At 38.9% G+C, this 27,026-nt stretch overlaps 1 protein-coding gene and 1 long non-coding RNA gene across 3 annotated transcripts; both read right to left on the bottom strand.

The window, feature by feature from the left end:
• Nucleotides 1-318: 318 nt before the first annotated feature.
• NCBP3 (nuclear cap binding subunit 3) lies at nt 319-25,647 on the bottom strand. 2 transcript variants are annotated; one of them, XM_073315047.1, is made up of 14 exons: nt 25,367-25,647; nt 24,217-24,282; nt 21,351-21,456; nt 19,880-20,005; nt 18,200-18,325; nt 14,575-14,648; nt 13,371-13,479; nt 12,439-12,538; nt 11,977-12,083; nt 9,644-9,929; nt 7,562-7,719; nt 5,620-5,784; nt 5,236-5,281; nt 3,156-3,239 (listed from the first exon to the last, which is right to left on the bottom strand). In XM_073315047.1, exons 1-13 carry the CDS (start codon nt 25,541-25,543, stop codon nt 5,259-5,261), a joined length of 1,623 nt encoding a protein of 540 aa, XP_073171148.1. In that variant the 5' UTR covers nt 25,544-25,647; the 3' UTR covers nt 3,156-3,239; nt 5,236-5,258. The 2 variants fall into 2 exon arrangements, with proteins under 2 accessions (XP_073171147.1, XP_073171148.1); XM_073315046.1 differs by lacking the exon at nt 5,236-5,281 and having other exon boundaries at nt 319-3,239; nt 25,367-25,646.
• On the bottom strand, nt 16,102-18,193 carry LOC140899479 (uncharacterized). Its single transcript, XR_012155351.1, has 2 exons — nt 18,080-18,193; nt 16,102-17,982 (listed from the first exon to the last, which is right to left on the bottom strand). It is a non-coding gene; the product is annotated as an uncharacterized lncRNA (long non-coding RNA).
• Nucleotides 25,648-27,026: the final 1,379 nt, after the last annotated feature.

Genomic DNA, 27,026 nt, shown 5'->3' with positions numbered 1-27,026 from the left:
CTTCTTCCTCTTGTCTGTTATTGGATGTACTTACCTGAAAGGAAATCTTGATTTTAAAGTCCTAAGGCCTGGTTCTGCCCATGCAGACAGCTTGGAGAATTGAGGCCTAAAATGCCACATGCCCATTTCTTTTGAGAAACAGAATGCAAGTCACCTGAACCACTCACTAAAAGAGGTTTTTTTCCTTTCATAAGAAATGATCTAAAGAAAGTCTTAAGGTGTTTCTATAACAGTTCACTTAGAATTGAGGAATGCTCATTTCCCTTCCTTGGTGTAGGTCCTACGGCAAAACCAGAATATTCATTCCCAAATCTGAGAGACTTTGAACAGACTTCATTTATTCTAAATGGCATACACAGGTCAAATTTCTCACATTCACTATCTGAACATTTATCATCAACATTAATCACTTAAAGGTGCCCATTTTTCCTTTCCTTTTTTGGTTATGTGCTTTTTGCTTCATTATGTTGCAGGCTTAATTTTTTTCCCCCCCAGCTTGCCTTTTACGTTACTAATTTAATTTGTCTTGCACAGACAACACAGTAATGACTTGAGAACTAGTGAAATGCCAACCAACCAAGAATCAAGAGAGTTTAAAAAGCCAAGCAAAATGGGGGGGTGGGGGGGGAAGAGGAAGGATTTTTAGTAAATCTGCTTAATACTTTTTCCTTGTTAACATCTGCTTAATTTCATTGAGTAATTAACATTTTGGGAAAAGGATATATCTTTGTTAAAAAGACTCATTACCCACTTTTAATGAAGATGAGAGAAAACAATACACACCCCATCTGAGACAACGGACAGGGTCCTCTAACCAAACCAGACTTGATGCATGTGATACTGGCAAATACCTTTCAAACCCTCTTTGTACTTCATAAAGAAGCAAAAATGGGCACAAGGTCAATTCTAGAGGAGTCTTTTGTATGGTCCCTTTAATAATACACTTACATTACACTCACAATTAGGGCTATGAGGACTCAGACCTAAAGATTTTAAAGATATTGGACCCTCCTACTGTGAAATGCGTGAAAGGCATAGCCACTTTCTGGCTGAGAAGGAAGACACAGCAGACATGCCCATCAGCAACACTAAAAGCAGATTAAAGGCCCAGTTACTCGGCCTAGGCAGAAATCTGCAAGGGCTCCAGAGCAGTGCATCTTACATGATCGGGGGCCTACACCATCTCTACTTCCAGAAAGAGTAAGATGTGGTATGGGAGTCAAGCCAGCAATACAACCCAAGTAATTTACTGACAGAAACACAGCAGTTAAGGGAACTTTTATCAGGATCTTATATTGATAAGGTGTCAAATGTATTGTTAGATATGATTCTATTTTAAAGCTTTATAAGGGGAAATATATTAAATGAAAGTACACATCAAAATAATCCATTACAGTGATATTGCAGTCATTTACTCTTGTCATGAACAGTATTTTAGGCAGCCATGTTTACCAGACAACATTCAATATTAAATATATAAAAAAGGGTGAATGTCACAAAAGCAAGGAAATAGTTAAGGCTAGAAGCCCAGTCAGTCCCCAGCTTACCCTGTTGTATTTAGTCACTGTAGCTTATCTTCAGTTTTATATACTGCTATTCTTATACAGACACACAGACATAATGGAGGTTAACTGCAGATTCCTTGCTTTTGCAAAACCCCAAACCTATTTCAATATAGTATGAAAAAATTAGAAAAGGGAAGAAAATGTATGTTAAAAAGGAAGAAGGGAAAGGGACACTGACATTTTGGGCTAACAGAACCTATGAATTAGATACAATGCAAACAGATTTGCAGGCTGTCAAATCTTGGCAGGTAATATTTTGCTACATGTTCTATTTACCAGAATGTGATAGACATTATTCCTTTTCCCGGAGTTGTGGGCAATCAAAATAAATGCCACAATTAAAAAAAATCCAGTTACACATTCATTAACCTTTTTACCTACTAAGGAAGAGGACAAGGGTAAGGAAAGTGAAGTGAATGTAACTCGTCAGCCATGTGCACGTCCACATGTACTATACAATTAGGACATTCAAAAAATATTGACATGAAACACTGATCCTATATTTTCCTTTTCTCTTTTAACAGCACATATGAAAACACCACTATAAGCTTTCACTGTAGCCAACAGAATTTTCACAAATATAAAAATTATTTTAAGCTTTTAAATTGTTAGATTTCTTCAAACATAATACAGCTATATTGAAATAATTTTTTAAAATTGTTTCAACATTTAAACTCCAAAAAATTAATCATCTCAGGAAATTTGCACAATTCTGTCAACAATCCAACTCTGCAGTCTTGAACTTGTCAATCTTCACTTAAAGCAAAAAGTTATCACCAAAACGAATGAAGCAGAATCCTTTCTGAGACTAGTATAGTGGTGCTGCTCTGATGTTATTTTGAAGTATTACTGTACTAGGAGGTCTAGTTTAGATTTACATTCAGTATTTTGGAGGAGTGGGAGACAGCAATCCTTTATAAGCTTTACCCTTTACTGGCTGCCCACCCAGGAAGCATCATTGTTATTACCCCATGAGGAGAATAAAGGTGCTGGTAACAGCTATAAGGGCAAGGCAATAGTGATTATTCTGAAGTTCCCTGTTCTTTGGATGAACTGTGTAAAACATTTTCTTAAAAGACTCCATGTTAAAAAGATTAAGAACAAAAAGTCTTCTACAAAATCCAGGAGTAGTTCTGCCCCTTCTTTAAAGTTTGAAGCTTGGGGAAAAAATGGTTTTGCAATAACTACAGGTTTGCTGTAATAAATGTATATGACAATGCCCTACACAACACAGGGCCACACATACTGAAGACAAATGTGACTGATTGCTTTAAATGTCAAGTGGTATACAGGTCTTTACTTCTGTGTAAACAGAATGGAGAGGCTCCTGGAACCTCAATCAGAGTCCTGCCACGCTTCCATAATGTTCAGCCTTTGGGCAATGGAAATCTTGCCATGCTGCAGAGTTCAAATCCTGAGGATCAGGGTCTAAAGGGCATCATGATTCAGTATCTGACCCAGAACTACTCTCCCGGCTAATTTCAATTTGTAGAGATGGCAAGTTATCTAATCGGCTTTTCTTCTGGCGAGATTGTTCTTTTTCTTTTATTAGAGCACCCCATGCCCGCTGGAGCTCTGAATCATCCTCCTCTGGAGATGTTACTGAGTTTTCTGATTTATCTGGAGTCTTTTCTTGTGTCTTAGGTGCTGATCCTAAGCGGGTCCATAAATTACCTAATTGGAATAAAAACAACATGTTTGAAAAACACAGAAATGGATAGTAATGAAAAACACTGGAAAAACTTTCAATTTTAACCATTGCATTTCCTAAATTTTGAACACTTCAACTATGCAACCTTAATGTTCTCAACATTTTTTTAAGTAGAATTTAATATATTTTAAAGTGGGGGTCTACTCTTAAAAGTAACTATGTAAAATGGCGCTTTTATTCAGTTCTGCTACTGTATGTATCCAGAGCAATCCTTGCTTATAGCAGTGATAGTTATGGCTCTGTGTTTCTCACAAAGGTCGTGGAAGTCATAGATTCTGTGATTTCTGCAGCAGACAGTGTGGCTGACTCCAGAGCCAGCTGCTGGAGGAGCCCTGCAGCCGGCTGCTGCTCTGATGGCCCCAGGGAGCTGGTCCTCGGGACCACCCGAGCAGCGGCCAGTGCAGCTGGCCCCAGAGACTGCCTGAGCAGCGGTCCCAGGGTGGCCGGAGCAGCAGCTGGCCCTCCAGGGCTTCCTTCCCCACGGTAGCCAGAGCAGCAGCTGGTGGTGCAGGCCCCCAGATTCCTCCCCTCCAAGATTCAATCAGGGGTATTGGACAGGTCACGGACCATGATTTTTTGTTTCTTGCCCATGACCTATCCATGACTTTTGCTAAAAATACCCATGATTAAATTGTAGCCTGAGTGATAGTACATTTTAACTAATTTTACTTCTGTTAGAACTGTAGAATCACACATCTCTGAATAAGGCTTTGTCTACACTAGAAAGTGGTACCACTTTAACTATACGAGTATAGTTAAACTGGTGCAACCCACCCAATGTGGGCAGTTATATCAGTATAAAGGTGCTTTGTACTGTAATATAACTTATTCTCCTTCCAGTATGGGAATAGCAACCCACAGAAGACACCTTTATGTTGTGTCCATGCTAGGAGCTGTACTAGTAAATGTACATTGGTTTTAAAAAAAAAAAAAAAAAAAAACAACAAAACCCCACACACCCCTTAACAACACAGTTATATTGATAGACCTGGTCTACACACAGATTTTGTAAGAGAGCAGGATTCAAATGCATCATCAAAAGCAAATACAGTCTTCCCCTAATACTTCCCTTATATCTATGCAGCCTCTATGTGGCCTATAGATGCTTTATTACTGGTGATTTACAAGTATGAAAAAAAGACCGTACAATTCCCAGGTTAAGTTTTCAGGGCTGTCACCAAGAAAAGCTTTCTTTCTGTAAACTGAGAAAATGTGACCTAGCTTCACTAAGAAAATTACAGAACTGTATCAAACTATTTCCACGAAGTCTCTTCTGAAAGTAGAGCCACACTTTAAAGAGAACGACAGCGAACATAAATAATTGAATTGCAATTCACAGTTGAAATGAGTAAAGGTTAGGAACGCTAATGAACAGTTTGAAATGCAAATTCCTTGGTTACTATAGTTTTGCACTTTTTATTAGCACATTATTACACCTCAGAGTTTGAGATATCTTTAACAACTGCTCTGTTCAGACAAGCTGAGCAAAAGAATAAAAAATAAAAATCAGGAAAAGTTCAGCACTGAGGATAGAAAATAACATTCAGGGAAAATCTGTCTTAAAAGTTCCTTTAGTCTATATTTTGAGAGAAAAGTAGAAATTAAATGCAATAAATTATATAATAATCAGGGCTTTGGAGCTGTGCTCTGGCTCCACTCCAGCTCTAGGCAAAAACCTGCAGCTCCACTGCTCCGAGCTCCGGCTCCAGGCTCCGCTCCAAAGCCCTGATAATAATTCAGCCATCATTCTATGATATTCTCCAAGACCAGATTTTGAAGACATTTCAACCAAATTGTGCCCTCAAAAATGTGCATAAGTCCCATTATCTTTTATGGGAATTGCATACATTTCTCAGGGCAGAATTTGGCACTTGTGACTTCTAATAACCATTAATATATTGCTTTACAATTTCAAAACATTCCACCAACATTCACTACTTGATTTCTAACTTCAGTCACCAGAATATTATTCCTCCAGGTTTTCATTTGAGGTTCCTCTTGTTCCCTAGAATCAAAGCAGTAAAGTATCTTAAAGGGAATAAGCCAACATTTGTGATCTTCATTACAAAAACTGCTTTAGCTATTACAAGTTATTCACATGAGGATGTTGTAATAAAGCTCATGAGATGCAATCTCTATGCAAAATTATAAAGTCTAGAATGTTATCCACATGAATGGGAAAGCTTTAATGTTTAGGAATAATATTCTGTTTCTAAGTTAATATCCTTCGGTTATTTTCTAGTCAAATGTCACTAAAAGCATCAAGACATCATTGTCATCTGTAGTTACAAGCTACATATGCACCCCTAAAGTAAAGTCACATTTTCTCTCTGTAAAACAAACCTGCTTTCTTCTCTCTGGTGTCAGAGTACAGGCCTTTCACATCTTGTTTGGGTATCCCTAACCGGCTATGTACATCTGATACTGATTCTCGACGAGGGGTGGAGGAGCTACTTGGGGGCTTGACTTCTGGAGAGTGAGGTCTCTTTCCTAGTCTCTGCCGTACATCTGGAAATAACATGTCACAGTGATTAAACTGAATAATCATGTACTACATTTTTAACTCTTCCAGCTGATCCCATGTCCTTTATCCATTTGCAAAATTTGGAATTAGAGAGGTTATCTATGGCTGTTTTTTCTGAAGTCTTTTCATTAAATCTTAACATAGCTCACTGTCTTTGAAATATTCTGAATTCCTGTATTACAGTTAATCCAGGCTTGAATTATTTCTATGACAGATTTGTCACACGGCATCTTTGCAAGGCACCCCTTTTGGGATGTTTATGCTCAAGCGGCTGGGCTTTGTCCCAAAGATTAAAAAGTAACAACTGTTCTAAAGATCGCCAAAAGCTATTTTTGTTTTGGATTACATTTCTATTTTAGGAATATAAATACTGAAGCAAGAGAAAAGGGTCTCTGTCCAGTGTGAGGCAGTTTATATGAAAAGTATGACTCCTTCATTAATTACTTTTTAGAATACATTAAAAATCTGCTTTAAAACTACAGTATTGTGTCCTCTAACTTTGAGAGCAGAACTGAAAATCAGAGCAAAAGAATCTTATTGTAAAGATACTTAACCCATGACGTGAACCATACCATATTGAAAACTGTAAGGGCTGGTCTACTCTACCGCGCTAAATCGATCTACGTTATGCAACTTCAGTTACATGAATAACGTAATTGAAGTCTACATAGTTAGATCCACTTACCGCAATGGCTACACTACACTGTGTCGAGGGGAGAGCGTCTCCCGTCTACTTCCCTTATGCTTCTCAGGGAGGCAGAGTACACAAATTGATGGGAGAGTGCTCTCCCATCGATTTAGCGTGTCTTCAGCAGACCCACTAAAATCCACACTCGCTGCTGATCTCCTGTAAGCGTAAACGTGCCCTAAGATTTGGATCCCTGCTTCTGCCATAGGACTCAGACAAAAACATGAAAGCAAATGGAACAGGAAGAGATATTTAGAAAGCTGTCAATCTGAAGGACATGAAAGATTAGAGAAAGGTATTAAACAACTGGATCATTTAGTAAACTTTATATAAAGAAAGTATTCCTTCCAGGTGACAAGAGTAACCTCTAGGCATTACGCACATGAGAGAGTAACGGAAGTTACACATGCTCAAGTTTAAAAAAATAATTAAAAAAAGGACCAATCAACTAAGATTAAAACTCAAAACCTGCCAGTCAGAAGCAACCTAAATATTCTGCTCTTAAACAGGATCTCTCATTCAAGACATTCAAAGCAATTCACATTTGTTATTTGTATCATGTTAGCCCCACAACGTGCTAGGTATTTTCGCACAGAAATACAGAATCTCTGCCTTAGAGAGCCAGCAACCTAAAAAGACAAATACAAAGAAATGTGGGGAGAACAGATATAAACAAAGTAATTCAGGCAAGAGTAAACTCTTCATCTCCATCCAACTATTCATTTTTCCCTGTAGCAAGCCCCAGTTTTGTCCCTAATTTTCTTATGTCTGTAATCTGCCCTCTGCATAAGGGAGTAGTTCGTTCATCAGATAAAAAACAAAGTAGGCATTATACATTTATCTCCACAAGCTCCTAATAACTGAATACAAGCCACCTGCAATTCCACTAATACATGAACTGTCAAAGCCTGGTAACGTAAGATTCTTTATATTCCTTATGAGGTGTGAAACATGTGAGAGAATATGGAATTGCATATCTGCAGAACCAACAGTTGAACATAATTCCTACAAGTTTATAAATTTCAGTACTGAACATACCCATTTAAAAATGTGTTAGATTAGTTTTCCATTACCTGATTTTGTAGTGCTGACTGGCTGACGCTGCCCTGTGTTATTCTGACGTTTTTCCTCTAACAGTAGTCTTACATCTGCAACTTTTTCTGACGACCCTTTGCTGCCAATCCGGTTTTTGACATTACTGGATGCTATACTATCCGCTCTCATAGAGTTCCTAAATAAAGACATAATGTATTTCTAATCAGCAAATAAATTCCCATGAATGAAGCCCAACAGAGTCTTCAGGAAGGCCCCCTGTGCGTAAACACATTTTGGAAGTTAGTGATATCAAGATTTCCCCTATTAAGAAATGGGGGAGAAAACACAAAATCTACCACTTAAAAAAAAAAAAAAAAGTCTGCATTCCAGAATCAGTCTTAGCTCTTCTTCAAACAAATTATCAATATGTTCAGAGCATTATATGCTGCATATCCTGTAAAAAATAGGTAGCAATGTTTTTCCAGTTTTAAACCAGGATTTAAGCATATCTTGTCAAAACAACAATAGAGAGAGTACCAATGCTTCTCTAAGTTTAGGTTCATCATCGTTTGTTACTCAAGACTATAAGCAATGTGCACAGGGGCTGCTTGTAAACATCTTACCTCTCAGGGATAATGCAGATAAGGGATACATTTGTAGGCTATGATAGTACAGAGTTTGCAATCCCTTTCGCTACAGAGAAAATGTATATTCTTTAAAGATATCTGCTACAGTCTCTAGTAATAAGTGTGATCACCACTATTCTGACCACTATGAGGTACTCTGAAAACTAAAAATAGTGATGTGAACAAGCTCAATCAGTATCTGTTTCAAACAGAAATACACCAGTTTAATGTCAACACAGCTGTTCCACTGCGGTCAAAGTAATTCAGAGTAAATGAACAGTCTCAGAATTACTAGACTGATTTAATTCACGTTATAATGGTTCCATCATGTTATTTACAGGACAAGCAGATTTTTATTAGATTATTAATACTGAAAATATTAAAACCTACTTTTACTTTTTACCATTAAAGGGTTGTTGTTGGTTTGTGGTTGGTGTCAGTTTTATGCACATTTCTCCTAGATTCAGGAATGGAAACACACCAGTCAGTTCTATTTATTTTAATCAGGTTCTCATGCATTAACACAATGCTGCAATGTCAGATTACAAACATTGCAAGGGAATATTTATTTAACAATTTTACGTTTGGATTAAGGGTCAATTTCAGTGAGTTTTCTGTATTTCTTCTCTTAAATATCTTCCACTAAATCATGTCAGAGCTAAAGAGGGCATGCTGATGCTGCCACTTCATTTAAGTCATTACAGCTCTGCCACTGAAATGACAAGTGATTGATCTTAACAAGAGTCAAATGGGATAAGTTTTCAAGGAGAGTTGTTACTCAGTGCTAAGGATTTTCAGCATTAAATATACCGCACATTGAGATATGCTATAGTAGCTTCAGAAGGGCTCCGTATTGTAACAAGTCAAAGCAGAATACTGCAATTGTTGTTAAGATCTTCATGTGTACTACTGAGTCATTTCTTTTGAAATACATGGTCTAACTGGAATGATCTTAATATACAAGATGTTAATATTGTTCAGGGCACAGAAAAGTAAGTAGCTATTGAACATGTTTTTGGACAATTCTTTTATATTTACTATTTAATAAACAGTTATTTCACAGATTTTACATTATCAGTATATACTTAAAAAATTACAGTCCCAGTCTTGCAGACACTTGTGCACATGAGTAAATTTAAACTTGAGTAGCCCCACTGAATGCAACAGGATAACTCAGATACATAAAATTACTATGTACATATGCGCAGGATCAAACGCCTGTACTACATGGGTTTTAACCATTAAACGGTGACTCAAAACACTTAAGTTAATGAGTTGAGATCCTGAACAGTTATTGTACTTTTTTTTTTTAAATTTAAAAGAGCAGGTCAGTTGACTTTGTCAATTCATATAAGTGATTACATTAATTATTGTCAATAGCTTTCAAGCTTTAAAAAAATAATTTTAACCAAATCAAAATATAAATATAATATAATGCAACACTTTGTGACTGGGGTTTTTAAGTAATAAAATGCAACAAATTAAAATTTTTACCTAATAGTTTTCAATTGAGATTCCACCTCATCAGCATACATTGTCATTTTCATGCTCTTTTTGGGAGATGGAGTGGATATCATTTTCAGTTCAAGGTCATAGTCCATTTCGTCAGAATCAGACGCACTGGCACTTGATCGTCTTGCTGCACTGCGATCTCGAGACTGTTTGAAAGCTTGTAGTTCATCCCGGTACTCTACCACAACCCTGTCATCCTCATCCATATCCTCATCTTCCTCCTCCTCCTCTTCTTCCTCAATAGGCTCCTCAGGAACATTCACTAGGCCTGAAGCACAACAATTACTTCTGAGAGATTGCAGCTTATCTTTTTCATAAATATTTGCAGGTTTTTTGAATTCATATTGGCCCCAGGATACAACACACAAGATGGGTCAGGTGATCTCTTCCACTGGACCAACTTTAAGACCTGAAGAAGAGACCCGTGGAGCTCAAAAGCTTGTCTCTTTCATCAGCAAAAGTTGGTCCAATAAAAAATATTATCTCACCTATCTTGTCTCTTTTTCATAAAGTTAATTAAAAATCAAGATCTAGAAAAAATGGCAAGTAAATACAGGAAAAAATAAAACTGCTATAAAACATGCCATAATCTGTACCATTCACTGTCTCAGAAGGAAAGCTGGATTTTTAAAAATGCCTGAATAAGGGTATGATCAATATGAAGCGATATCTGCTAAAATAAAGATAATTAATTCTAATGCTTGTATAGTGCCTTAAGGTGATCACTGCTGGTGAAAGAGAAAGATTTCTCCCGGATCCCATATTCAGCACTGGGCAACAGAAAAGGTGCATCATGTATTGCCCAAGTTCTAAATCTATAATATATACTCAGTTAGAAGTAAAACAGTGTTTTAATCTTGTGTCAGATGCAACAGGAGGCAAACACCGCTCCATCAAGTAAAACAGTGTTAATCATACACAGTTAAATGGATGATTGTGCACAGTTTCAGCACCCTCTTCCAATCTTCATGTGACTTCATATTCATGGACATATACAGGAATATATTCTAGAAAATGTATTGAATGCACTTTGTATCAGTCTCTTTTTTTTACAAAGCAGTCAGCAGACATGCAGCCTCCTGTACAGCTTTTCCTTAGCACTTTACATATTTCTTCCCATATTATCTCCCTAATACACACACCCATAAATCACGTGACCACTGTAAAGGCTAAAATACCAATTAGAAGCTCATTGATAGGGTTTTCTGGACTATATGCCCCTGGAATATACACCACCCAACTACTTTATTTTTGTCATGTACTGTAAGACAAGAGTTGAAATGGCAAATATGACAGTTTAAGATGAAGTGTAAACAAACCATTAGAGATTTTTGTCTTTTATGTTCTAGGCCCCATTTCCTAAATCTCTAAAAGAAAACCATCAAGTAAAATGAAGTACCTACTGAATTACGCTAGCTAAGTGATTTGATGTTTTGTATCTGAACGGTTGCTTGCAAAACCATAGGACGAAATCTAAGTGCTGGGGAAAAAGCATAGAACTCTTTCACTTATCTGACACTGTTCTATTTATCAAATTAATTATGCACAATCTATGTCAAGCTGACAAACCCAAAGACAGTAAGAATTATATTTTGGCAGGTATTCCATTAATAAGTATTTCAATTATTGCTTTACTTGAAAGATGCTTTTATTTAATGAAATGTATTATTTTAGAATTTACATTATGTATATTGATGCTTAGGTTATATTTTGCATTTGCATAGCACCTTTCACAAGGACTCTGACACTCTGATTTCTCACAACATCCTTGAAAAATAGTTATCAAGTAAAGGTTAAGAACAGTGTTTAAAGCACTGGACCAACATCTGGACTTGAGTCCTATCTTTGTCACAGATTTCCTAAGGGATCTTGGACAACTGACTTCATTTCTGTGCCTCAGTTCCTCACCTGCAAAGTGGGAGTAATGTTGTCCTGTCACACAGAGGTATTGTAAGAATGATTTGTTCGTATACTATGAGTCATATAAAGTGGCTAGACAGATAGGAAAAACGAGGTCATGTAACAAGTAAATCAGTGGCTAAGCAGGGCTAAGAACCCTAGTATCTTGACTCAACTCCATGTTTTAACCATTAGAAATGCCTCCACCCAAAACTAGCATGTGGCAACCACCATTTTCTCCTGGACTAAACTCTGCTTTGGTTAATTATTTAATGAGGTGAAGTGGAGTGAAAAGGCAGACCTGTGAAGCACAAAGACCTATATTTTATTTCATTCTGCAGTTTCACAACAGCTGCAACGCAACTGGTTTGAAGATGTAAAGCACTATATATGTTCCCAGTACTGTCATTAATTACCTGAATGCCGGTGTTTATAAGGAGGTGTCAACCCAACATCATCCCCAATGAGTGTCCTTTTCTTTATCACATCACGATGGATTCGACGTGAATGATATCTTCGTTTCCTGGAATGCCAACAAAAGCAAACGCATTTCTGCCACGTAAAAGGCCAAAAGAAAGTGAGGTAAATTCAGCCTCGGAGTAACAGCTGTAATTTCCATTGACTTCAATGGCAGTTGAACGCATTTACTCTATGGATCTATTTTGCCCAGTATCAATATCTCAACTATAAGCACTTGTTAATTTTGAATTAAAATTTTTATAAATATAAAGTCAACAGGTCAACTTTGCTAAAATACAAATCAATGCTCCCCACTCCCAAGTCTACAGAACTTTGAGGGATGACACTCACAAAGTAAATAGCCTTGTAAGCATGGCTGGACACATGCAAGGTTCTACTTCCCTTTATCATGTACTCACCAAGAGTTGCTAAGAATTCCTTTCATGCCACCATAATTAGGGTTGCCATATTTCATGTAGTATTGACTTCTTCTTGCAGCTCCAAGCTCTTTTTTATCATCTGAAAATGTGTAATTAAGTTAAAGGAATACTTTTTCCCTAACCACACTGGAGCAAAAATAAAGAGTGCCCAATCAAAGATATGAAGCATATATAGTAATAGGCAGTCTCAACTATTGTTGAGCTATAAAATATCCAATCTCCTTCATGTGAGTAAAAGATCTGTGTACTTACTAGGAACAAAATGGATTACAATGCTTGCGGATAATTCCTCTGAAATAAAACTAACAGTAAAAAAGACACTGGCTTCCACTAATTTCATTCCATGGAGATAGGAGTTTCCATTTATCACCTTCCTGTTGTATTATGTATCACTTTAAGACCTGGAATGTGGAGACTATCTACTTAGACATGTCCCTGTCAGAACTGTATGAAAAAGGACATAGTCAAATTGGAAAAAAGTCAGGACTTGAGTTTGTTTACCTTAAATGCATTAATATTATCTATTGACATGCCTGTAGCCAGTAACAGCTTCCACCAACACCACATAAAGAATTCCAACACCATAAGAATGGCAAATAATTCTTGATGCTCAGAAAAGGCAAAATTCACCCTTACGCAGAGCCTATTTTGTGGGCTTCAGTGGAACTGAAGTGGTAGATAGATCTTTTGCTGAATCTTTGCATCAGGCTGAACTTCACCCAGAATAAAGTTCTACATATACGTTCTTCGCACATTAAAAATACACATAAGTACTATGAGATCTTAACATATAATGCTAGACAAACAATATAACACTTTAATAATTTTATTTTTATCTGTGTTGTAAAGACATCATTTAGTCATCAGTCACCTTCAAACACTGTATAGTGCCTGTGCAGCGGATCTTTTACCTTTAGTAGCAAATCTCATGAACAGTTTGTTTCCTTTAGCCAGCTTGTTGGCTGGGCGAAGATCATTACGTAGGAGAGAATCTTCCTCTACCTGGGAGAGCGCATCCAACTTTGGAAACAAAATATTTTAGATACAAAAATAAAATGTTTTTCAGCACAGATTACATTCAACAGTAAAGCTAACAAATGATTTACTAGAAAGTTTATTTTTGTGTTAGGAGCTTTCCAGCAGATTTGTGAACTCAGCGGTTTTGCATTTCTTTAACAGACTGATTTATTAAAGGAACACTGGCAGGTTAAAATTATTATTTTTTTTAAAACAAAAAGATTTCCCTCCCTGTCTTATTAAAACCCTAAGTTACTAAAACTAAGCTTTTTAACATCTAATTTACTTTCCACTACTTCTGACTCCATCTATGTTGCATTAAACCTGGACAATGAAAGGCAACTAGTCAGTTTTATTTTTGCTTACAGTCAGTTTCTAGCCTGTTTATCAGCTTGTCACACACTAGCACAACGCTGCAATGTCTGGACTGCAAAAACGTTTAGAAAAGTTTCCATTAAATTTATTAATATTAAATTTGTTTTACACAAACTGAAATTTGGGCCTATATTGACCTGACAGTATTCTATTAAGCAGGTCATCTTAAAATAAAAGGCTTTTTAAAAATTTCTTGCACCTCTAGAAATATTTCAGCTGGTTTCTTTTGAAAAGCAGCATTATTCCAGATGTGCTGTCCTTACTGTTGTAAGAGTGAAACAAATAAGTGTATGACTTAAATAGATACACTCCCCTGATGCATACCTTTATGTACAGTTTGCCAAAACCGAATAGCTTGACTCCTCTTCATCCTTCCTCCTAATTACTCCCCTTATCTCCTCCTTCCAGTCTTTTCCATACCTGCTGTCATACTGTCCTCACATGGGCAGAGCAGCTTCAAACTTCTCACATGCCAAATGCCCTCCCTCTCCTAAAAACCCACTTTCACAAAGCCATCCTAGGCTGATATCCCCACTGACAAAGTCTCTGGACTTCCCCTTGCCTTAAATGTTTTCATACGTACTAAATCTGATTTAGCAATTTAATTTATGATACAATAGTCTAGATTCTGTATAATATTTTTGCATTAGGAGTAGAATATCGGAACGAGCTCACTACCCAAAACTGAATCTCTCATGTTAATGTTTTTCTTTCTGTACTGACCTCAACATCACTTGGATTATCATCCTCAACCTCTCCTTCCTCGGTCTCATCATCCGAGCTTTCCTCCTGTTGGTCTAAGGATAAACAAATTTTAGGATATTCTTCCTGATTTTATGATGTCGCCAGCATTTGGTTTTCATTTCCTTATATTTTCTGAAATCAAACTGAGTAAGTTATCAATTGTTCCTGTGTAGCCTGGAGAATAATTAAGATAGTAAACGTCTGCAAAAACTTTAAACAGGTGTGTACACAAGATAACTGTAACTAATCAGAGAGCTTCCTTCATGCTGGTGCTCTCTATTAATGTACGTGGTTGAAGCAGTAGGGATGGATTACCAGTTTAATTCTCTGTTAATATAAGAAGACACACTGTGTTTCAGTTTATCAATAGCAGAGAGGTCATTAAATGCCTTAATTTAGCTGCCACTTAAAAATATTTGAGTTAATGTTCAATAGTTAGAAAGTTACAGAGATAATCTCTGCAGCTAAAAAATTATGAGTCATTTCATTTCAAGAATCTAACTAAGTAATTTTGGAAGCAACCTTTTAACCAGTAATAACTGATTACACTAGTCTATTGGCTGTATACACTGTGCATTACTAGTTGATGGCAGATATTTTCAGTTTATTTTTTGGGGATAAGAAAAAGATTTTGTTTATATTGTCAGCAGAATCTTGTTTCAAATATTTCTGAAAGACAACTTAACAGTCCTTTAACGGTGCCTCTCGCTCAGATATCTCAAAGCACTTTACCAACACTGGGTAAGCGTCTCAGCAGCCCTGTTTAGTAAGGAAATATAGAGATTCTTCACCTAGCAACTAAATGCAGCAACTGTCAGGGTGCATACAACAGCTGGTTACAGCACACAGCAACTACACAAAAGTTATGGGCAGGAACCAAGGAATACTGAACCCAAATGAAACCCTGGAGGATATTCAGACAGCAGAATGTAATTACTGCGGTGGAATTTGGCCAAGTTATCAGGGCTAGCATCCTGCCTCTTACAAAAAGGGCCCCAGGATCTTTAATTACTGCAAGGGTTTTTAATGACAAAATTCCAAAATTATTTTAAAAAAGGAATATATCTGAGCCAAAGCCTCCCTAATCGTTTGGATTTATCAGATTCCTCATACCTTAACTTACTTCAGACTTCTTCAGTTGGGAAGAATTTATGAACTTCGCCCAGTATCCTGCTTTTCCAGATGCAGAAATGTATGTGGGAGTTTAGATCAATACATATTTTACTACTGTTGATATACATAATAATTACTTTGCACCTGACAGGATCAATGTGAAAATATATGTCCTCAATATAAATAAGGTCTTTCCCTAGTCTCCAAAAATAACACAAAGATGTATTTTAAGAAAGTTACATTTTGTAGCATCTTGGTATTTGCCAGAAATCAAACGTTATGTTGTGTTTTAAAACTGCACAAAAAAGTTTTCAGTACAAAGAAATAAGACATAGTATAAAGGAGGCTGGTAAAATGGTATAAAAAGCACTCTTATCTTCCTCACAATACCTATTTTTGTATAGACTTAGTTTTCCCAAGGCAGGAAGGGGGTTGCTAGAAAGCCCCTGAGTTGCAGTGGAAAGCTGCAAGGAGAAATCTGCTATGAAGGCATCTGGAAGCATAACAGAGTTGTGAAAACAAACTACATATGATGGCTTCTACTAGTGCATAACGTACAGAAAGTGAAGATTGGTAATCTGGATTTTGTTCATGCAACTCATACCTCAGCAAAATTTAGTGTCTCAGTTAAACCAAACGTTTTTATGAATTGCATTGTCACTATTGGTTGATAATGTGGAATTCAATATCTTGGTTTGAACCACATCACAGGAAGTTAACACATCACCTAGCAGCGAAACAGTTGGATATAGTCAAAGTAATAAAGCCACAAATTCCTGTCTGTGGAAGTATAATGGGGTTATGATGAAGGGGATGTTGTCAGCAAGTAGATTCCACGGTTATCACAATTTGAAGGTACACCTTAGCCGCTTCAGTTTATACAACTTACTTGGCAGTATGCTCTGACTGGAAAAGGAGACTATGGGCACTGTGACAGAGTGGAATATGTCAGAGTCAAATTATGAACATTATCTTGTTCTATGTGTGAAAATGTTGAACACTGTGACTGCACAAGCCTGGACATGCACAAAGACTCCTTAAAGGACTAACACTAAGAGCCATCAAGACTGAAATCTGGGGTCAACAATTTTGATTGCCTTTCCACTACTGGCCCATCCCCATGGAACAATGGGTTTTCTACACAGGCTCCTGCAGTGGGGAAGGGGCAAGCATGACTGAGGGGTCACTAGCATTTCAATCTGAGCACATGGCTCAGAGAAGAAACCCTATTTAAGGGTGAGGTTCTGCTGAGCGGGGTGGGGGGGCGTGGGGAGAGTGACCACTGGCTACATTCAAGGTCTGGCGGGGGGGGGGGGGGGGGGAGGGAGAAGAGAGAGAGACTAGTACACGCAGAGACACGCACAGGACGGACTCTGTCCAGCTTAAAATACTGATAAAACCTTAGGTTTCAGAGTAACAGCCGTGTTAGTCTGTATTCACAAAAAGAAAAGGAGTACTTGTGGCACCTTAGAGACTAACCACTATGCTCAAATAAATTGGTTAGTCTCTAAGACGCCACAAGTACTCCTTTTCTTTTTGATAAAACCTTAGACTCACACAAGGGGTGAGCTCATACTAGGTCTCAGGATTTTTGTTTTCAAAGATCTAACTCAAATGTTTTAAGAATAAGGTCACTGTGGTTAAACAATTCCTGTGTTACTTGCTTTCCTGCCATGCTGTCCCCAACGGGGTAAAGCTACAAGCCCAGAGTGCTCACAGCCCAGGTGGAACTCTGGGGAGTGTATGTGACTGCGGGACTCAGGAGGTCTCTGACACTGATTTCAAAGTCCTGGATGGCGGCATCCCACATCCCAAGGAAGGGCATTAGACAAGAGGTCAGAGCCTAGGAATGTGCCCTAGGGTCTCAAAGCTAGAAACAGTGGCTAGACTCTAGCCAGACGCAGTTGGCTTGGAAGCACATGGGACCCAGCAATTGGGTCCATTTGCAATAGATTTGTGAACACCCAGTGGGGTACTGGGTCAGGTTTTAACAGGGTCAAATTCAGAGATAATATAAATAGTGATGGAAGTTACACATTGGTAAATCAATGTCATTTGCAGAAAGGACGGTGTAGTAACAAGAAAAAACAACCAACGGGAGGGTTTAAGAAGATAAAGCACCTTCTTACACCCACTTGTTTGTTTCTCATTGTTACCACCCCACCCTTCCACCCACTCAGCTTGTGAGTTACAAGTACTGTGTAACTTTCCCCACTACTCACAACGCCTCTGAATTTGTCCTTATGTTTAGACTGTTCAGTACAGACCTTATTACTGATTTTGGTATCTCTCCAACCCACCTTTTAGGAAGCAGCTCCTTCAAAAGGTTTCCAAGATGAAAGCCTTTTTTAAAGTGGCAGAATACCATTACCTGAAACTACATGACAGAACCTCCTTCAGTAACTCAAATTATGCAGCACCCAAGCCAAGAAAATATATTTTAAAGAATGCAGATTTTTCACTGCATGACCTGTATCTTCTGTGCATCTACCTTTCTTGTTTTTTTCAGTTGCTTTCTCCTCGTTTTCTCTGTTTTTGAGTTTATCCTGATCAGGCATAGAGCTCATATTTATAAGAGCTCGTGTTGCTGTCACTTCATCAAGCCAGACCACATTACCTAAAACAAAAAACCCACACAAAAATAGTTCTAGTTAGCTGAAATTTTCCACACAGGCTCTTAAGATTATATCCTTTATCTTACAGTCCTTTATGTAGAAGACAAATTACTAGTATAAAACTTCAGTCACATAATAAGTTATATGCACCAGTAGGAAGGGAGATTATCAGATGTGTTTCATAAAGGGAAAACAAATCCTTTAGCATGTTTGATCAGCAAGAGACAACTCTTTTCACACAGCACTACAAAGGCCATAAACCACATTATTTTCTGGTCAAAACTAAAAGAACGCTGAAATGATTATGGTCTACATAAATAATAGGGGCTCATTTATTTGTACCAATAACTAGAAGACCCACTCAAGAGTATTGCACTTTCTGAATATGCTAGTGAGCAACTATGATCAAATCAAGGATACAGGCTCATAAAATGCTCTGTTCATTTATTTTGAAGAGTGTTGTTTAGTTTCACTGTGTAAAACTCTTGACAGTATTCTAGAAGTATGACTGAAATATATTTTGTAAAATAATTAAGTTTAAGTAACTAGAGACCTCATTGCAGAACTCTGCTGTTAATCTTTGCTGAGAAGAAAGGAGAGACTGTTAAGGGTTTTTTGTACGGATTATCAAATTTGTAGATTAGTGATGCAAGGATTAGCAAGGTTCTCATGCACTGAAGAAAATACAATACAGATTTGTTACATATAAGAACAATGCCTGTAAGAAGAGACAGAATTAAAATTATATGCAGTAAAACTGATCATATGTCAGGTCGATGATAGTGCTGTTAGAAATGTGATGATGACAGACAGGAAAAAGAAGATTTGAGAGGTGCTTCTTAAAAATAAGTATTGAGCAAAAATCCTTTTATTGAGATGCATTCAGTCCAGATACAGCCACAAGCGTTATATGCTGCTCTGCTGTTTAATGATTCTGGAAAAACCAGAGCAATAAATTTTATCTTGTTTTATATTAAGAAGCCTGAACAGATAAGATTAACTGTAAGGGAAAACACTCATATTCTAAATGTAAAGGCAGGCTAAAGAAAGAAAAACTACATATAAACCAAATACCTAAAGCGCCCTTCAACATTTGGATTTTTGAAGACTACACCTTTTTTTTGTTTCTCACTCTGAAGAACAAGGACATTACCTCAGTATGTCTCGGACCTTTAAAAATGCTACAATACTGTTGCACCAATTTAAGACACACTGCTGCAGCTTGTCATTTTCACCAGCGTTAGCCTCTTTCACAACATTCTATATTGCAGCAGGGTGTAGCCAACCTAACCTGCTAGAGCTGGGGTAATTTTTCTCACTAACCAATAACTTAGCTATATATTGCTTTTGATATTCACAGTTCTTTATTAACTAGTTCTTTCTAACACCCCTTTGAGGTAGTAAGTTTACAGATGGGGAAGCTAACCCACAGAAGGGTCAGCGACTTGCCCAAAAGCCACAAAGCCACTACTAGTGGCAGAACTAGTAATAGAATCCAAGAGCTCTGGAATATGAAAAATATTAAGAACTATAGGCTAAAAACTTAGTTTACTTACATGAAGTGTCATCTAGCCACTCAATATGAGCAGGAGGATACTCTTTAAAATAGGCAAAGATGTCCTGGGTACTCATCTCATCTACCCCGCAAATGTGGACTGTATCCAGCCTCACTTTAGGGATTGCTGTAAACAAGAAACAAAACCACTGCTCATTTTTACAAAATGAGTTTTATGTCTAGAAACATGTTCAATTAAAAATCAAAATCATTTTTAAAAAATGGAGAATAGTTTATTAAAGACAGGTACATCCTATACCAATTTAAAGGCATGATCTTCAAGTCTAATGGCCTGGAACTTAACTTATAATTTCAGAATGTTTTGACCTTTCTAGTTGAAAATAAAAATTGGATACTATAAACATAAAATCATTAGGAATATTAAAATGTATTGCTATAGAAATTCTACTGCCAATCACTGATTATAATTTAATTTTAAAGACAGCATGCAAGTGGTTATTAACTTTTCAATAAGAATGTAAAATTTTCAGCTTAATTTAAAGGTACATGATCAAATAAAAAAACAAATCATGCCATTCTGAAAGTTTTTTACCTAGTATTGTTACAAGCAGTAATAAGGTTATCCATAACTGAAAATTAATTATATTATTTTTCCTCTGTTTTCAGTGTCTTCATGTATTTCACAACCATCTGTACAGTCAGTTTCAAGTTTCCTCTGTATAATCAATGGCCTAGGTCTTGATCCTGCAAATGTATCTGCACAGAAGGACCGTTAGGCCTAGGTCCTGCAACTGCATCCACATAGGTGGACCTCTATGACCACACTGAGCACCACTAACTTCAATAGGATAACATGCACATGGATCCAACCTGCACTAATGCAGTTGCATGACTGGGGCTTTAGTTTCTTTTTTGTATGTTCTTCACACAGCAACAAAGAGAAATATTTTAAATAATATGGGAAAACGTGGTCGTAAAACCACTAAGATTGGCAAGGGATTCAGAGGCAGATGCCGAACGGTTTTCAGACGACTTTTAACCCTTAAAAAAAAAGAATTTGAAGTTGATAACATCGCTTTCATTAAATATTGAACGGACATCCTACTGGAGCCTTATAACCGTGTGTGTGCCGACAGCTTCTGCTGTGTCAACTGACAGAAAAGCCTTGGACAGCCAATCTACCTGCAGCTGTGAATACTGCTGCCACGTCAGGAAAAAAATGATGTCTGCCCAAAATGGTTCTGTTTCTTTTAAGTGTCATCATCCTCCCACAATAATTTTAATTGTATTTATTTTTTTTTTATTGTCTTCAAGTTTTTTTTAAAATGGGAAAGTGAACAGAAAAAAAGGAAAGTGAAAAATACAAGATATTACTCGTACAGAGGCTTGCTTTTTCAGGAGCATCTGGAAGGGAGTGAGGTAGAATGGCCATCAAGGCAGGAAACGGGAAGGAAGCAATCTAGAGATTCTGCCTTTCGTTCAGTTTGATAAATTCATGGTACTTTCCCTACCTTTCTTCATCATGTCTCGCTCTAATGCCACATTCCTCTGGGAAAGGTTCACTTCAGCTCGAAAATGAAAGCGCTTCGCTCTTTGCTCCTTTTTCTCAATTGCTTCCTGAAGGAAACAAGGTCCAATGGAAGAGGAAATTGGTGCTTTGGTCCAAACAAGTTTCATAGTAATACCAGACATTTAATAAAACACAAATGGCCAGAAATTAATCATTACAAAGTTTCCATTAGTTGTTAATAGGCATGGCTGAGTCAACAAAAAAAGAAAATTATGTTAAAAAGGACAAAATTAAAAACTCTTTCACAGCTTGACTAAGAGTCAAAGGATTATTGTCTTGTGGCCCAAACAGCATAACGGGAATCATGATGTGTTGTCTGTCACTGACTCTGTGTGACCTTGGACACGTGCTTAACCTTTCTGATGGATAACCATATTAACTTATCCTTAAAATGAGTATACATCAAAGGCAAAATTCAGCAAACCTTTACTTGAAACAAATGTTTCCTCTACCAGGCAGACTAATCTTTTATTTTGAGAAGGCTGGCTTGTTTACTTGGAGGAAAAGAGAAAAACACATTGAGAAGACACAGATCACGCAGAGTTTCCAGACAGTTACAAAAAATAATGTGGAGATCTGTGGCCCTTGGGAATATCCCTTTGTGTCTGCACTGTGGCCTGTGGGAATATCCCTTTGTGTTTGCACTTCACTAGTACTAACTAGAATCCTGCATAGAGAAATCTTGCTGGGATTGGTAATCCAAACTATTTCCAGGGAGCCCATCAACAGATTCTCTAAACGCCAGTAATACAAAAGATGTTATGCAAGCCCCCAGAAATGGTAATTTTCTTTCTTGTGACTGATTAAGAATGCCTCCATCTAAAAAAAATAATAAGAGTGTTTTAAATATCTCTCAATCAACTAAAATGAAACTTGTCTCATAAAAATATCCTTAAGCAAGAACTGCTCTCTGATATCACTACAAGATAAATTTGACCTTTTAATCACAGTTTTATTAGATTTCCCAGCCAACTCATTTTCATTATTCAGCCCTGTATATCTTTATCCATAATTATGTATGCCATTTTGAAGCTGTATTAAGGAATGTAAGAAAGGACGGAGATTTTCTCACTGATACTATAACTTTAATTGCTTCCTGAACTACAAGTCTCTGACATACAGAAGTTATAGATTTGTAGCCAAGAATGCTGATTTTCCATCTCTAACACCAGCTCCATTTGTGCTCTTGGGCAAGTAACAAGTTCTCTGGCTAAGCTTTCTCTAGGCAAAATGGAAATAAAACTCATGCACCATCTCTCACAGTGCTGTTGTGAAGATTCATATTTTATCATGTTCTGAAAATGTAAAGTCCTAATAATACCACCGAACACTTAACACAGAACATGGAACAATAAATTTTATTTTCAATTTCCTGATACAACGTACAGTGATCTGTCATACAGTGATGCCAATTATTTAAAAATTGCAGTGTGTCAGGGAGACCAGCTGCAAGTTTAAGTTTCCAAAGAACCACAAAATGATCAAACCTTGTTTTGAAGTGGCCACTAATGTATGTATTTAAGGCCCAGTGTGTGGAAACACACAATGATGCCCTTTGAAGACTCAAGACAATGGAACTAGATTTTCCTGCCAAACGCTTGTTTTTCTTTCTCTGTCACACACACAATAAGAAAAATTCAGCTGACCTGACTCTGAAGGGCTTTGCTTTGCGCTACAGAGTAGCATCACTGCAATTCCAAGAGAGTCTCCTTGTTTTTTGGCAAACGCACTGAACATTTAGAAACAGTATTACAAATTCTTGTCGGGGTATGAGAACTTTGTCTACAAATAAATCTTTCAGTATAAAATCATAGAAAGAGATGTTTGGCTCAGCATTTTCATAGAGATTGTTTATTTTTGTATATTTTGTGACTTACGAATTGATGACTCTAATAATTTACACGAGACAGACATCACAGCAGGAGAAAAAATTTCACCAACCTAACGTCAAAACAAGAGCTCTCCAGTTACAAAAGAGTGTCTAAAGTCAGTAATTAGTGGTCCAGGAGCCAAATTAGCGATCAGCATTGCCCAAAAGAGCTCCAGTAGTGCGAATTCATTGTTTCATTTACTATTGTACTATATACAATTCTCACAGCAAAATGACTGATCAAGTATTATTATTTTATCAACTACAATTGGTTAATAACATAGTAAAAGCATCCTGATTGATTAATAATTAAGGCTCATATTTTGTCACAGATATGTTTAGTAAAAATCATGGACAGGTTGCGGGCAATAAACAAAAATTCAGGGAGCCAGTCCGTGATTTTTACTAAAAATATCCTTGACAAAATGGGGAGGGAGGAGGGTCCAGCACCCACAGTGGCTGGGCTGCTGGGGTGTGCGCGCACGGGGGCGATTCCCCTGCTCTCCCCAACTGCGGCTGGGCTGCTGGGGGGGGTTCCCCCTACCCCCACGGCTGGGCAGCTGCAGGGGGGCTCCTGCCTCCCATGGGAGGTGGGAGCTCTAGGGGACCCCCCAGAGAGCTCCGGGGTCTCCCTGCTGCCCAGCAGCTACAAGCTGTGGGGCTGCCTGCTGACAGCAGTCCAGCCCTGGGACAGAAAATGTCACAGAGGTCTCTGGAAGTCACAGATTCCATGACATAATTGTAGCCCTATTAATAATTAAATCACACAGTGTTTTAACATCAAAACAGCCGCAGGAGGCACATTAAAGAGCCAATCACTGGTCTAAGTGTACCTGAAAATGACCATTTATCTGAATTTCCTGAAGACCAGCTAACAATGCTTCCTATCCAACAATAGTAATACAAAACTTGAAAAAGACCCACAGCACAATATTACCTTGGAGGTGACATCTATTCCTGTGATGAAACTTCCAGCTTTGTTTTCATACCTTCTACTAGTGTCCTGAAAAAAAGCAGAACTGTGATGAAGGCTAAATGCAACAAACCAATTAGACTGATAAAATCTCGCCTGGTAATCAGCTCTAAAATAAATCCATTCCTTTCTACTTTCTCCTAACTCTTAGCTCCAGTATGTTCTTGACCCAGATGTGTACAACACTCAGTGGAATTACGTACCAACAGAATGGATCAAAACACATGCAGCTTCCTTTGGTGTAAGTAATCTTTAGCAGTAGTTAAAAATCTAATGCATCCACAATCACAGGGGGAAATATATTCTGCCACAGAAGGAAGGGGAGGTGATAATCAAACAGCTTTACCAACTCTAACTTCCATGGTTGCAGCTATAACTGTCTTCCAACAGAAAAATGTGTGTGTTTAACATAATCATATTAAGACATTAGACTCTCTAAAAGTTACAACGTACCAATATTAAGTTATCAAGCAACCTTTTAGCACAAGATAACATTAAACTCAACTTTCATATTAAAAAAGTAACTTTTAAGCCTCTTGGTGTCATTGGTTCCAGTCCCATTTCCCAAAATATAGCAGTCAAAATGACTGCCTTTGTTTTGTTAAAACACCTTATTAATGTCATAAAAATGAAGTGCGACGTGGAGGGGAAAAACCCAGGGTTTTTCTTTGTCGTCAGTTAGTTCTGCTGAATTCACCAGATCGCACTAGCCCATGTAGACTGTACACCAATAATCCAGTTTCTTCTCCTCCACCCTCTAGCTGAATGGCCATTGACCATCTCGTCCTGGCTTTGAGGCCTCAGCATTCCCCTGGCCTCTCCCCGCCCCACGCCCCGATCTGTTAGGGCTGACACGCCGGCCCGTCCTCACTAGGGTTCCACCTCGTGTTAGCTCGCTCGAGTTACTCCCTAGCGCACGGCCTCAGAGATTCGCCCCCGCTACCTCGGCCCCCGCCCCACACAGGCCCCCCCCCTCCCGGAGAGGGACTGCCGCACATTCACCGCCTCGCCCCCCCCCCCCGCCCCATCTCCCACTGCCCAACCTCCCCCTCCCGGCAGCTTCCCGCCTCCACTGTCTGCCCCCTCCCCCCATTGTCTCCTCGCCCGCCCGCACCGGGAGCAGCTCCCGCAGCGAGCGCCGCACGGGGACGGTCTCCAGCTCGCCCTCCTCCACCTCCATGGGCTCGGGCTCGGGGCCGCGGGGGGGCGGCTGCGGCGGCGGCGGCTGCTGCTGCTCCTGCTCCTCCTCCGCCGCCTTCACCGAGATCCGCAGGCCCCGCACGGCCGCCATCGCTCCGCCAGGCTCGCCCGCCCGCAGGACACAACCAGCGAGAGCGGCCCGCCGGATGGACTGAGCGCCGCGCCGCCTCCGAGCCGGCCTCCACGAGCACAGAGACGGAGTGGCGGATAGAGCGCCGCCGGCAGGGCCATAGAGACGGCAGCTGGCCGGCCAGAGCGCTCTTAATGCCATAGAGACAGGGAGGGAGCGCGACCAGCTCGGTCCTCCAGGGCCATGGAGTTCGGAGAGGAGGCTAGAGTGGCCAGTTGCCTGTTTGGAGCCTGGCTCTGCCCGCCTCAGAAAACCCTACAGCCTGGCCCCAGAGCAGGGGCCTCCCCTGGCTTGTCACCCCGCTGGCACCCCACAGCCTAGCATGAGGGGGCCTGGCGTGATATGGCACAGCACAACAGCACTGTCCGCTTGTATCAGATCGAGCTTCGAGTCACGTCCTCGTGATACCGTAGTGCCAACATTCGGCCCCGGGGGCTTAGGTTGGCAGAGCTGTGGTGCTCAGGAGTGTGAATTTTTGAGCGCCATAGCTCTGTTGACCTACGTTTTAAGTGTAGGCCTCAGAAGGATAACATGGGGATCGTTTGCCCAATCTGAAGCATTGTTTTAAATGCATGTTTATATCCCTGAGGAAGTAATAAATTCCATGAAAAGACTCTGTGGTCGAGTCTAAAAAACTACAGTGTCCAGGGACTCAGTCACAACATGGTCATCTCCTAATGCAGTTAATCTTGGGTGTAGGGTTTTGATTTAGCTCGTCTTTAGTTGCAATATTATTGGGATCTGTGGGGATTTGTGACTGCCAAATACTTATTAGTGTATGTATCTGTATATCCACCTAATGGGATGTACTTAGCTGAGCTTCCAAAAGAGATCTTCGTGTTGGAGAATGAAGCCCCATTGAACGGTATCAGGTCAGGTAGCTTCCCAACTCCAAACTTTTAGAGTCAGGCCTAAATTGGAAACAATACTCCCACCCCCCGACACTCCTGAACTCTGAAAATTTGGATCAAATGGAGCCTAGATCCTAAAATAACCTTTGAAAAACAACAACCTTGTCCTAGAGGCTTTACCCGTATTTGCTTTTTCCTGTGCTTTTGTATGAAAGTGCTTGGGTTATAACTGTCCACCAGAGGGAGGTCTTGCAACAAGATTCCCTAACCGCTGTAGGATGAAGGATAGAGTATAATTAAAGTTTGCACTGTCAGTTTTGTGAGTAAGCTAAAAATAGGGGGATGTAGAGAGCAAGAGCACTCTGAGGGCACCGGATCAAAGGGGTCTTTTTTGGAACAATCTGCAATGAATTTCAAAGATGGAAAATTTGGCTATTGTGGGACAGTAAACGAAGTTCCCGTGACCTCTCAAAGAGACCAGAGACATTTTACTCACCACAATGCATTTTTTTGTTATCTTGTCTGGCCACTATGACTCAGAGCGGGACCTGAGAGCTGCAGCCCTTTAAAACGCAGTGAATCACACAATGAGC

Source organism: Lepidochelys kempii, chromosome 17 (genome assembly GCF_965140265.1).
Source record: "Lepidochelys kempii isolate rLepKem1 chromosome 17, rLepKem1.hap2, whole genome shotgun sequence".
Classification (NCBI taxonomy): domain Eukaryota; kingdom Metazoa; phylum Chordata; order Testudines; family Cheloniidae; genus Lepidochelys; species Lepidochelys kempii.
This window is presented reverse-complemented; position numbering and strand designations above follow the sequence as displayed.

Excerpts from the sequence above, each read along its gene's own strand:
- NCBP3 (XM_073315046.1), bottom strand. The coding sequence starts at position 25,543 with ATGGCGGCCGTGCGGGGCCTGCGGATCTCGGTGAAGGCGGCGGAGGAG. Across the intron at positions 21,457-24,216 it reads GAATAGATGTCACCTCCAAG|GAAGCAATTGAGAAAAAGGA; the intron begins GTAATATTGTGC and ends TGTTTCCTTCAG. Across the intron at positions 7,720-9,643 it reads TCTCAATTGAAAACTATTAG|GAACTCTATGAGAGCGGATA; the intron begins GTAAAAATTTTA and ends GTCTTTATTTAG.